At 37.2% G+C, this 13,324-nt stretch overlaps 1 protein-coding gene across 2 annotated transcripts in view; it reads right to left on the minus strand.

Moving 5' to 3' along the window:
* Positions 1-778: 778 nt before the first annotated feature.
* STK17A (serine/threonine kinase 17a) overlaps positions 779-13,324 on the minus strand; it is a 38,719-nt gene continuing 26,173 nt past the window's right edge. For both annotated transcript variants that reach the window (XM_063452125.1, XM_063452124.1), the window contains exons 4-8: positions 9,632-9,776; positions 7,650-7,776; positions 7,086-7,134; positions 6,454-6,633; positions 779-3,996 (exon numbers count right to left, since the gene is read on the minus strand). In XM_063452125.1, coding sequence (XP_063308195.1) covers positions 3,654-3,996; positions 6,454-6,633; positions 7,086-7,134; positions 7,650-7,776; positions 9,632-9,776 — 844 coding nt within the window. In that variant the 3' untranslated portion in view covers positions 779-3,653. The remainder of the gene's footprint in view (positions 3,997-6,453; positions 6,634-7,085; positions 7,135-7,649; positions 7,777-9,631; positions 9,777-13,324) is intronic.

Genomic DNA, 13,324 nt, shown 5'->3' on the forward strand with positions numbered 1-13,324 from the left:
CACAGAAATTTGTTTGTTTTTTTCATGCCTGCAAAAATACATCAGTAGAATTTATTTTTTTCCCCAATTAATAAAGGAATACAAAGTACATTTTAAACAGGCTGTTTATAATTTACAAACTTTAATAGATCTATACAAAAACATTCGATTTAAAATTACTGTACAAAAAAGGAAAACCACATAAGGCACAACAGAAATACATAAAAAAAAGTCAAACATTGCAGGTTTCAGAGCAGCCAATTGCAAGAAAACTGGCATTGTAACAATTTTAGAAAATGCTAAATCCCATTTCTTTCCCCCCATATGTTTCTACAACACAGCAAAGAGCAGCCAAATACCAGAAGGTAAAATGCTAAGGAGCCAAAATTTATGGAGGCTTTGAACTTGCATAGCACAAGCAAAAGGTACATTTCTTAAAGCAATGGCCTCCAAACTAGTCCTCATACATCTTCAAAACTTTGTGGTTTAACAAATCTGCTCCAATGAAACCTACAATGTCCAGGGGTGTAGAAGTGGCAGGAGGACAATTGTGTTTGAGGATATTGGGAGTTACTGAAGATGAATTGTTGGGCAGTTATAATAGATGATTTAACACTATGAAAAACTGATGAGTGGTTTTTGAAAAACTACTTTTAAAGCTCTGTTTCCGAATCGGCCTTTCTACAAAACCGCCACTGTGTCTCAGCTTATATAGCCAGTTAGTCTCCCTTAACTAGAATTCCAGAACAGAAACTATTGGTCCTAATGCTTAGAAAAATCAGACTAATAGTTTTTGTTGTGTGTTTTAAGTGGAATGTGAATGAGTAAGTATTTTGGTTTGTAAACTTATTCTAGGATAACATAAAAAAAAGCAGTTCAAAACATAAAAAAGTGGGTTAAAAGAGAAAATTACAAAAGCAAGATGTCAGGGCTTAAAAAGAAGTTGGAGCACTAACTTTTCTCTCTCTCAAAACTTCGAGTTTAATGAATGCAAAATAAATTGTTCTATTACACCTAGACACAGAATCTACGCTGCCAGCAGTGTTAAGGTAAAGGGAATAGCCATGGCCCGGTATTGATAGGTAACCTTTAATCTTACAGCATCACAGTAAATCTGGGAGCTGCAAAGACCCTTTAGAGTGACAAAGGAACACAAAACAAAAACCACACACACAAAAACCCCTCAAAAACAAAGTTAAAAATAAATTAAGGAAAGAAAATAAATAAAAGAATTCAATGTCCATTTCCAAAACGAATCAAAAGTTGACTGAAAAGTAGCACTGCTTCACAAATGCTAAAACAGTGCCATGCTAAAATTAAATAGACCAGTGGGGTTATGTAAAATTAATGAAAGGTAGGCATGTTTCTTCGTGCTATACGAGATTTTTTTTTTTTTTTTTTTTTAATAAAAACAACCTCAGCAGCTCAGATAAACGTTGGCTTTGCACATAGGAGTTAAATATAAAATAAAAACGTATAGATATTGTTATATATGTACAGGTTTCTGCCAGACACATTTTATTTGATTGTGCCTGAATATTTCATTACTCAACTCCATATGCCTGCATTCAACGTGATACAAATTATATATATATATATATGTACATTCTTTGCTTACAAACACTTGACAACAGTTCAAGTATTAACTTATCTGCTTGAAACACAACATATCAGATGAAAAAAAGAAAAAAAAATAGCACTTTAGACATTTCACATATGACACGGATTCAAACTACAGCAAAAGCCAAGATCTTCAACAGCTTTCTGCCTCACTGCAGCCAATAAGAATTATGCCAAACAAACAAAAAGCTCTGAACTGGCGTCATTAGATGGTAATAGAACTTTGCCTGTAGCCAAGGTATCAACACACCTAAGAGATTGCTTCTAGAAAACTGTAGGTGGAATTTGCTATGGTTTTAGCATTCATCGTTTGAGACTTGCGTACACAGGCAGTACTTTAATATATTGCTTCTGCACGAGTACTACCCAAAGTAATGGAACTCCTGTATTGGTCAGGGTACTTGAGTTACACATTTATGGATGTGAGCAAAATCTCAAAGAAGTGACCATCAGACTATGAATTGAAGGCACTTTGACAACTGAAAGATGGATTCTAAGCATTCCTGGAAGCATTGAGATATAGAATAGGTTTTACCCAGCAGACAGATTTTCTAAGCAACTCTGAATCACAGCAATATAAAACTCCTCAAAGTAAGCTACAATCAAAGTCCTACATTTAAGCAAAATAGTTTACTGGTGCATAGTGAATGTACAAAAGATTTAACCCCCTAATTTAACTGTGTGTGCGCTCCAAAAAGTTGAACATTGTATGAGGCAAAAATTAGATGAGTTTGAACACCAAGCTACTCTTAAAGGATAAAAAGGTTTTCTATTCAATAATCCATTATAGTGCAAATATTTGTTCCTGGATCATCTGGCTGCTCTTGGGGTACTCTATTTTAACCACAACTCAAACAAAAAGTGGATCATGAGGAACTGAACACATTGTTAGTATGAATATCAAGAAATTGAAAGGTTCACCACCACACAATTACTGGAGTGATTTCACAGCAGAGGTCTTCATAGAAATGTGGACCATCCCATAACCAACTCAAAAATTGTACCCAACCCAAAGCATGGCAAAGAGATCCATACATTTACTGGGCAAGGAGTGCTTGTTTTTACTTTCATAACAGAAAATGATGGTGGGAGTTCAAGCACTATGTGAAGAATGTCAGACAGATAGAAAAACAAGACGAATAGAAAGAAAAAAAAAATGATAAACAATTTTGCATGTGCTTGTTGATATGCAAATAAATGCTTCCCAGGCCCTCTGTTTTGGCACATGCACAAATGGCAATTCATGTGCCAAGCTTATAACTGATAATAGGTGTATTTTAAAACGGTTAATCATTCATTAGTTTCAAATTGTCAACATTTCTTTTTTTTGTAAAACGGTGTCCTGGAAAGATTTTCAGGTTTCATTTAATTATCAACTACCATTGACTGTCAAAGTGTATGTCGAGGCTTGGTTTTACCATTTCAAAGTTTGTTTTCTTTTTTAAATCTTTTTAGACTGATGACATTGGAGTGTATTCCGTTACTAGTAAGATGTGGTTATTTAGGCCATAAAAATAAAGTTAAAATAAAAATCTCCATCTCTACTCTTTCATACTGGTCTTTTGTGGCCTACATTAATGAAAAGCTTACAACAACTCCCCTCTTCAATCTTCCACACAGAAAGATTACAATTTACAGTTTGAGGGGTTTTTTTTTTAAATCTTCTTTAATAAATTGGAACTCTGCTTTGAGACATTCAACTCCAGGTAAAGGAATGCTGATTAACCATTTTAAAATGACCACAAAAATCCTCCATTTCAAAAAAACCCACAACTGTTTGTGCATAGCAGTATGGCATCTAAGCACCACATAAAAAAAAAAAAAAAATCCTAAACAAAAACACTTGCATAAACATGCAGACAGATCTAGATAATCTGTGAGATTAACATGGCACAGCTGAATTGCATTCATATTGCCATGACAACCAGTTTGTTGCTTCCTTATGCGGAGGCATACAGAATATCACTCTTGATTTATCAAGCGACTCAATAACTCCAATAAAGAAGGGCAAAAACCAAGCTTTGATCCAGCCACAAAGTTCCAAGTGCTGAAGTTTAGTAAATAAAATCTCCAGATATCTCTTGCAGTATAGGCTCCTCAAACTTGAAGCGTTTTGTAATGGCCTTTGTTTCGGTTTGCTTCTCCATTTCAGTTTGTCTACATTGTCCCAATGTGTAGGAAGCCATGACTATTAGCTCCTCCGTTACAGTCTGTCCTTCAATATCTGGCAGAAGTGGACTGCTTTCTGAAGAACTGCTTGTTGTACCATCTTCTTCCAATTCTTGTGCAACTGAATTTCTTTCTGGAACTGCATTCATGGTACTGGCATATGGATCAGGAAGGTCACCCCCGGTCAACCATGGATGTTGAAGACAATCTTCTGCAGTGGCCCGACCTCTGTCAGGGAAAAAAGGGATAACAAGTTTAGTCTGTTGTAAATGTTAGCTTTATGTACACTTTTAATGTGCAAGAATGGTGGAAAAAGGTGCATTAAAATTCTTTAGAAGGCTCGTCATTTCAAAATCATGGAAGCAACAAAAACAATAACATTTTAAATAAATGCAAATAAACTTCTGCCCTTGAACCAAGTCCTATGTAAAGTTTACATTGATATTATCAAGAAGGGGTTACCAAAGCATATCTACAGATTACAAAATATTGAGCACTTCGTTAAGCATTTAAAGTGTAAAAATAAAAGGAAACGTATGTGGAGCACAATGCTAAAAGTCATTGCATGATTAATAAGCAGGTTGTATAAACAAATGGAGAACAAACATTTAGATAAGAGGTTGACAAATATTTGTAGAACTCAGAGCCAGACTGCCAACTTGAAAATGTCCTCAATATATGCCTGAGTAGAGATATATCCATAGTGTCCTCTATGGTATTAAAATATATTGGGCGGTTGATGTTGCTCCACCCGGGCCCTTTGTTAATTTGTACCTGCTCATGATGCCAAAGGACCATTGTTAAAATGATATATTAGGGGGGCGGAGCCTAGCAGCCATGCTGGACGGTCGCATATCAGACAAGCTCCGTAGTAATTCGCCCAAAACAAGTCAATATTGGGGCAAAAGCCTTAAACCTCGACAGTTCTGTGACCTAGAAAAGAGAGTTTGATACGGCGGCAACAAGCGACAAGTCTCTCGACCACAACCAGCGGCTTCTACCCGGGGACAGACCTGAGGCCTACTCGGATGGTGAAAGGGAGGCGGCCGCTCCCTGCACTGACTGCAGCCCACCCACCTGGAGGTCTCCCCGGTACACTCTCCCCCCCCCCTGCCGGTGAGGGATATCCCGGCAACCACAGCCTGTGACCGAACAGCAAAAGCAACAGTGCCTGACCTGCACTACCAGACTAGCACTGAAAAACATGGTGGATGCCACGTGTAACTACCTAAACAGCCCCCCGCTACCCTCACTCGAGATACGGCTTGACCGCCTATTCGCTGCCTTCTGGGCAAAAATTTATCACCAAAGGGGCACTTACGAGGAGGCTACACCAATTCTCCCAGATGATGTTGCGCAACAACCCACAGCTCCAGAACGGAGTGATGGCGCAGCACGAATGGCGGGGAGGAGGTGGTGGGCGACCCGACAAAAGCCTCTGCGCCGCAGACCGAGACCAACGGTAAGCTGTCCTACCCCCGAGCAGGGACTACTCAATCGCAGCTTTGCCACCCTCTGGAGGAGTAGCAATCCACATGTGGGGAAACTGCTGCGCAGAAAGAGGCCGACGGGCCCCAAAGTGGAACCCCGCTGTAAACCCACAGCTTTCCTGGGAACCTCTACCCAAGGGACAGACCGACCTCACATGACCACGTTGCCTAACAGAGGCTCCAAACAGCACCGACTACAACCCACGAGGCTGCACCTTGCTTTGCCTCAGCAGGACTCTCCAACACTTCCAACACCCTTTAAAGCGCTGGGTATCGGCTGACAGAGAACTCACTGACTGGGACACAGAGGTACAAGCCCAAAGCCTCTAATACAATAGACACTGTCTTAACCACACTGAACAGAGACTTTCCGACTACATAGAACTTTCACGAAATATCCACTGTTTATCCTTGTTAATTGTTTAGCAATCTCACAATATTCATCTCACATTTGCATAGTGCCTTACTGCACGCATCAGCCATGCTCCCAAATAGCTTGTCACCTATTAACATAACGATGACATACCTGCCTGCCTGGCAATTCTCATGTTTAATTCTCATGTTTATTTCTTCTATTTATTTTGTTATAACCATCCACAGTTTATAGTATAGGATACCGCCTCATATACTCCTGACATGTTCCGATAAGCCTGTTGTATTATTACGTAAGACACGTTGAAGAAGCCTGTGACTACACAAGCTAACTTAAAAATGTATGCAGTAATTACCTAATGAGCCCTCTCTATAAGTTACAAGTGAACCATATATCAGCATGTTCTCTCTTGTTCAAAAAAAAAATGTGTGTGACTATCTCATACCATGACGCTGTATATTTCTGTACGATAATGCACTGCTTGTTAGCGCTGTCGTGGTGCTGCAAGCATATTGTTCATCTCTTCACACAACAAAAATAAATAATAAAAAAAAAAAAAAAAAAATATATTGGGCACCAGCAGTAGTTCTAGGTTAAACTACATTAAATATTACTCCAAGGTTTATTTATTCAAATATAGGGTTCTATAATAAAACAAATCCAACAAACTTGCTGTGCAAGTAAACAGCAACAGGTCTCAAATACACAAAGACAAGCTGAACAAAATGCCAATATCGATCCTAAAGTAAAATAGACCGGTTTGCTATTCTATAGATGTAAGACTATGTTTAAGGGCTTTGGAATGCCTACTTGACTACTCACTCAGGCTCCCGAACTAAAAGTGCTTTGATGAAATCAATTGCAGATTCTGATATTCCATCAAATTCTTCATCCATGTAACTAATGTTCAGCTGAGAAATATTCAGGAACGTTTGCTGTTTATCATCTCCCAAGAAAGGAGAGGTGCCAGTGAGCATTACATATGCTAGGACACCAATACTCCTGAGGCAGGAACAAAAAAGAAAAACAAAAAATAAAACGCGTTATTGAATTAATGAATCTTTTAAAATATTTCTTATTGTATTTCCATATTTAAAAAAAAAAAAAAAAACAATCAAAAGTGTCCATGTAACAGTAATGAGTCATACGTTTGGTAAACATTTTCTTTTTACATTGAGGTTTGCATGAAATGAATAGCTACATACAACAATGACAATGTACAAATTATTATTTGCCACTCTTTAAAATAGGAATAGGCTATGTGACTACGGTTCCTCCAAGTTCCTATAACAATGGAGTTAATGAATTAATGAGTTTTCTAAAAGTAAAAATGTGTATATTTTATTAGGCAAATTCACACTGCTCCCTTTACAAATTATATTATAGGTATTTGAATTTCCACTGAAACTCACTGGTCAACGTTTATAATTAGAATAAAAACACACAACACTTACCACATATCTGTTGCTGTGCTAATGGGCTCATAACTAAGAATTTCAGGAGCTATAAGAACAAAAATCAAGAATATTGTCAATAGTGCTACAAATTCAAAGACTGTATACAAGCCATGAAACCAACAATAGAAATACTGCTATTAGAAATGTAGGACTGCTCCCCTACATGTTGAGGGACTAAAATAAAGAGTGAAAGTGTGTAAAAACACAAAATAAACTCACACTTTACATAGACAAGAAATACATGTTAATGGTCCTAATATTTTTATACACCTTAAAAAAAAATAAAAAAATAGAATCCTATACTTTTTCAATTCTAACAACTGCATATTTGGGTAAAAAAAAAAAAAAAACAAGAAAAAAAAACACATCAATACATAAAGATGTAATTTCAAAATTAAAAATGTAAAAAGTATCGAAATTTGCTTAAAACCAGAAAACAGGAGGAAAAAAAAAAAACACTACACTTTACAATTATTGATATACAGCTAGTCCTGGTAAATACATCCTATTTTTTATTATTAAATTACATTTATAAATCTGTACTAAAACTAAGATACTTACCAACATATTCTGGGGTTCCCATAATTTCTCTTAATTCCTCATTGTTATTCACTATTCTTGAAAGCCCAAAGTCAACAATCTTAATGTCACCTAGTGGGCAACTGCTGGTCAGTAGAATGTTTTGGGGCTGTAAGAAAATGGACAGCATTTCAATACAATAGGAATTAAAAATACAGCTTATCAAATGATTAACATGAGACACACACACAAAACTAATCTCACCAAGTTGTCTGTGCTCTGTCACCTTACTGGGGAGGGGAAAAATAAACCTAATTTCTTCTTTACAACTTGCTTATAGGTATGTGAATTCAACATCATCGTACACACTTGTGGACAGCATGCCTACTCTAACACTAAAAGGGGGGGGATTTTATATTATTGATTGGTGACCATAGCTGTAACATTAAACATTAGTTGGAATAGTGTATGTAGGTGCCACATATCCGCACAGGATAATTTTACAGGCAGTTAAACAGAAACACAATGTACTCCTTAGATGCCATTAGCTCTTTCTAGGTTATCAGGTTTATCTAGATAGTAATAGCACTCAGCAATACAAGTCACATCTGAAGTTTGTTTCCCTGAGCGGTTCCATGCCGCTGAAGCAGTTTTATAATACAGTATTTTTAATTACTTGCTGTAGTCAGAGTTTAGTCATAGTTGGCATCCATGGAACATAGTCCTCTTACTGTGAAAATTGTTCCTCAAATTGCCCACACCCGCCATTAACTAAAAAGGTTTTTCTCTTGCAACACTTTTTTTGCAAAGAACAAAAAGGTACAGTACTGTACCTTCACTGTAAGTACAAGAATTCTTACTTCTACAATCTCTTCCCTACTACTTCCTGCTGAATAATATGGTCAAGTCCCATAAAAGCCAACAATTAAGAAAGGGAAGCCCACACATTACAAATATCAGATATATGAATTCAGGTCAGAAGAACTTTCAGGACTGTAATAGGCATTTTAAGTGTTTGGATTAGCCTTCACTATGATTTACCTAATGGCCTCGAGAAGCAATTTGCCCTCGTACAAAGTGCCAAATGCATTTTGTGCTGACGCCTCACAGCTGCAGGTCAAACAATTAGAAAGAGATTTGTTTGATCAGCAGTTGCCTGTATTGCCACGAGAGATCTGCTATTGGATCAATTAGAGAAGTACTTTTTCCACTTACTACACATTAGGCCAGCTGGGACTGTTTGTTTCTCAGAATGCTTACAAATCAAACAGACCTTATACTTCACTCATACAGGTGAGGATTGAGATATATATATAACAATGCATGTCATAGCCCTTGCATTCTGCTCTTTATAGTTGCACAAATATGAAAAATGGAATTTAAACTGGAGAAGAAAAAACCAAAAACATTTTTTAAGTCAGCCTGGAGTGTGCCCTTAAGTAGGTATCTCAAATATTTGCTAAGTTATTGCATTAAAACATAAAACTGAAAAATCCGGATGCCAACGAAGAAAGAGTCAGGTTTAAGGAAAGAAACAAAATTAAAAATTACATTTTTTTTTTTTTTAAAACACAAAATATACAATGCCCTTGGGGAGAGGGGTTAACACCAGACTCCATTTTCTGAGTAGTCGGTTCAGCATTTAACAAAACACTAAAAGGTGGACTGATCACTGGTGTGGTTACAGTTTATCAGGCAAAGTCTGAATCTAGCATCAACCTTCGACTACTGTAAAGAAGTGAGTAGATCTCATGATGTAACCTGCAAATGAGAGAAGTAGTAGTTTGGGGGAGAAGTCATGTTCAACTTTGCTGTAGAAATTACCAATATTTTCCATCTTTCTAACAGGTCATCTCCCTAGCACATGACCAGTCCAGTTTCTCCTCTCCAGTATACATACATGAATTACAGGTTATGTTGACCCCAAAGAGCAATTACCAAACAAAATTGTGATCGATGAGCAAAACATTATCCAAAAATTAGTGTCAGACAAGAGTTAACGTGCAAGCACTGCAGATTCTTACCTTCAAATCCAGATGCACCAGATTATGACGGTGGAGAAAGGAGACCCCTTTTAATATCTGCCTCATCAGTCTCCGGACATCTTTCTCTTTAAAGGCCTCTTCCCTTTCTGCCACACACTGGTTGAAGATTTCACCACCAGCAGCACTACACAAAGATAATGAAAATATATATTAACACATACTGCTATAAAGAGTAACTTTGTATTATATAGCCTTCCAGCTGAAGTGGTAGAGGTTAAGGGTAACACAGTAAAGGAGTTTAAGCATGCGTGGGATAGGCATAAGGCTATCCTAACTATAAGATAAGGCCAGGGACTAATCAAAGTATTTAGAAAACTGGGCAGACTAGATGAGCCGAATGATTCTTATCTGCCGTCACATTCTATGTTTCTATGTTTCTATATATAAAAGAAATTAAGTTGTACAAAAAAGCTCTTAAAGGAAAACTAGTCACCTAAACAACTTTAGTTTAATAAAGCAGTTTTAGTGTATAGATCAGGGGTCCTCAAACTCCGGCCCCTAGATGTTGCTGAACTACAACTCCCATGATTCTTTGAATTACATAGATAGCCAGAGAATCATGGGAGTTGTAGTTCAGCAACATCTGGGGGGCCGGAGCTTGAGGACCCCTAGTATAGATCATGCTTCTCAGGTTTGACTGCCATTTAGGAGTAAAATCACTGTTTCTGTTTATGCAGCCCTTGCCACACCTCCCCTGGCTATGATTGACAGAGCCTGCATGAAAAAAATAAAAAAAATAAAAAAAACTGGTTTCAATCAGATGTAATTTACATTAAACAATTGTATATCTTGCTCTGTCAGTTAAACTTTAATCACATACAGGAGGCTATTGCAGGGTCTAGCAAGCTATTAAAATATGGACTCAGCAGTCAGTGGATTTAAAAAAATCTAAATTAAACAGAACTTGCAATTGAGGAAGGATAAACTGTTGACTCTTTACAGGAAGTGTTTAGGGAGGCTGTGCAAGTCACATGCAGGGAGGTGTGACTAGGGTTCATAAACAAAGGGATTTAACTCCTAAATGGCAGAGAATTGAGCAGTGAGACTGCAGGGACATTATTTGTACACCAAAACTGCTTCAATAAGCTAAAGTTGTTTTGGTGACTATAGTGTCCCTTTAAAATTGATGTATCAATGTGAGCATACATGTCAACTATTTTCAAATCCTAACAAACTTCAAAGTCTGTTTGATGCTGTATTTTTTGTTTATTTAATCATGGGCTTATGTCAAATTGGCCTCAAAATTTTTGTATATTTATTTTTTTACTTGCATTTCTGGGAAATATTGGAGTTTCAATAAGAAAATGTTTAATAAGATATCAGAAAAAAAAACAACAAAGATTTCAAATGAAAACACGGTCACTAAATGCAAAACTATAATTCTCATCTGGCTATGGGAACATATTACAACACATCCTGGCAACATGGCAAAAAGTGAACCCTTATAGTGTAAAAGACTAAGGCGGGAGGGGAGAAAAATCACATAGAAGGGGCCATTAAAAGAGGATATTCCTGTTTTAGATTGTAGTTATCCTGCAATATTACAAAGGTCTCAGGAACTGGTTATGTTAAAATGCTAGCCACAACACAAATCCATGTGCTTTTGTTCTACAAGTGATTTGTGTGAGTGTGCGTTGGGGGGTAAGACATTTATCACTTTTCCACAGACTTCCTGCTTTGTCTTGTTAACTGCTAGTACAGACAATTTTAATACGGCATTGTGTATGGTGCGAAGTTTGCATAATCAATAAATACATCATAATTATGAAGGTTACAATGTGGTCCATTTTCTAACAGTGTGCTTGGAAAGGATGTAATGTTTTAATGTTACAGGTTTAGCTCAAACTGTACAAAGAGACATATTCAGTAATGACAGCCATCATCTATCTCAGCCATCTACAAGACACTTTCTTACATAGCATCATGGGTCTTTTAGTTCTGATACAGATGGGTTTTTATCTGCCGTACATAACCAGATCTGTGTTCTATTTTAATAATCCCACTAATCAGCCCAAAACTAGGCTATTTACTGAGTGAGCTGAACAAATGACCAAGTATTCAGAAATGCACCATCTTCTCATTGCAACTCTCAAGAACTTTCTCTAAACAGGAGATTGGGCATTTGCACGAACACAATGAAGGAGGCCCAGAGCAATGTGAACAGCTTGTGTAACCACTGACATCATTTGGCTGTTTTTGCTAGGAACCGATTGAGGCTCTGTAGTTGGAGAAGATAATGCACACTCACTGAATTACAATGGGATCGGAAAATTCACTGAAGATCACATAGTAAATGGCTGGATTCTTTTTAAGCATATATTATCTAATAATCCACGTTTAGTTAATGAAAGGAGAAAAACCAAACAAAAACATAAAGAGCACCCACAAATCGCAAGCGTGAACACTAAACAAAATCCAAAGCAATATGAATTACGCAGCGCAGTTTTCAACCTTACTAGAATAATAATAAACCCAAGTGTCAGAACATCAATGCATGCACGGTCAACATCAATGCATGCACGGTCAGAATATGGCAGGCACATACAAGAGAGCACCGATACAAGGGAGACAGAAAATGGCAAATACAGATTACAGAAAATAGATATTGCAAATATGGGCCTTTATTTAATACCTTTGGGTGAACGTTTAAAAAAAAAAAAAAAATGTATATGGAGTACCAGGCTGCCAAGTCACATGTGCTTGGGGTGCAACTAGCCCCCAGAATATAAGTGCAAATATTTATGGATGTCCAGTGTTTTAAGCACATCTATTACTTCAACGTCAGAAGTGGTCATGGACAATGGAGTAACCCTTTAATATAAGCTTTGAATATTTTAAACAAAATAATGTTCCCATTATCCAGCCTGTTAAAAGAAAACAATATGAAGAGGAAATGTGAGCCATTTCCTCGCATTTAAAGAAATACAATCATTTTACTCCAATGTAGACAGAACATCCATAGCGGTATGAAACAAAACAGAATATTGAGTGCATGTGAGCAAAATGATGTAACAAGCACATAACTATGCAAACAGCGATGGGAATCTCACCCATGCATGCTGGATTCTCTGAAAGCAGGAGGCTACACTGTGTCGACCTTTAACCCTTTATGTTCAACAAACTGGGTTATTGTCATGGTCGAAATAAAGACAGGAACCAAAGGCCAGCATATATCGCATGTGAAATCTTTTAGGGCAATTAAGAAGAGTTCTGGTATTTATACGAACTGATGGGCTAGAAAAAGTTGAATGTATAAATATACAATAAATACCATTCGATACTACATTGTAAGAACATTATGGGAGATTTAGTCCAAAAAAATCTGGAGTCCCGAAGGCTGCCTACCCTCTTTTAGATTAATAGATAGAACACAACTGTTCCAATAAATTATATTTTTTTCTTACAAATTTTTGTGAATGTATGAGAAAGTGTGTGTGCGCGCGCGCGCACAAGTGTTTTTAGGTTACTAGTCCCCCTTCTATCGCATGGGGAAGATGTTTTTATACACCTTTTTCCCCACGTCATGCTGGTCTTGCCGCGGCTGGTCCTGCCTTCATGGCTGAGATCACCAATTTTGATGATCTAAGACAATGGGAAAGCATTTGAGTGTATTGTGCATGCGCAACAAAAAAGCCACACAGTGCAAATCGGCATCTACTCAATGCATACCTA

This window comes from Pelobates fuscus, chromosome 4 (assembly GCF_036172605.1).
Source record: "Pelobates fuscus isolate aPelFus1 chromosome 4, aPelFus1.pri, whole genome shotgun sequence".
Lineage (NCBI taxonomy): Eukaryota > Metazoa > Chordata > Amphibia > Anura > Pelobatidae > Pelobates > Pelobates fuscus.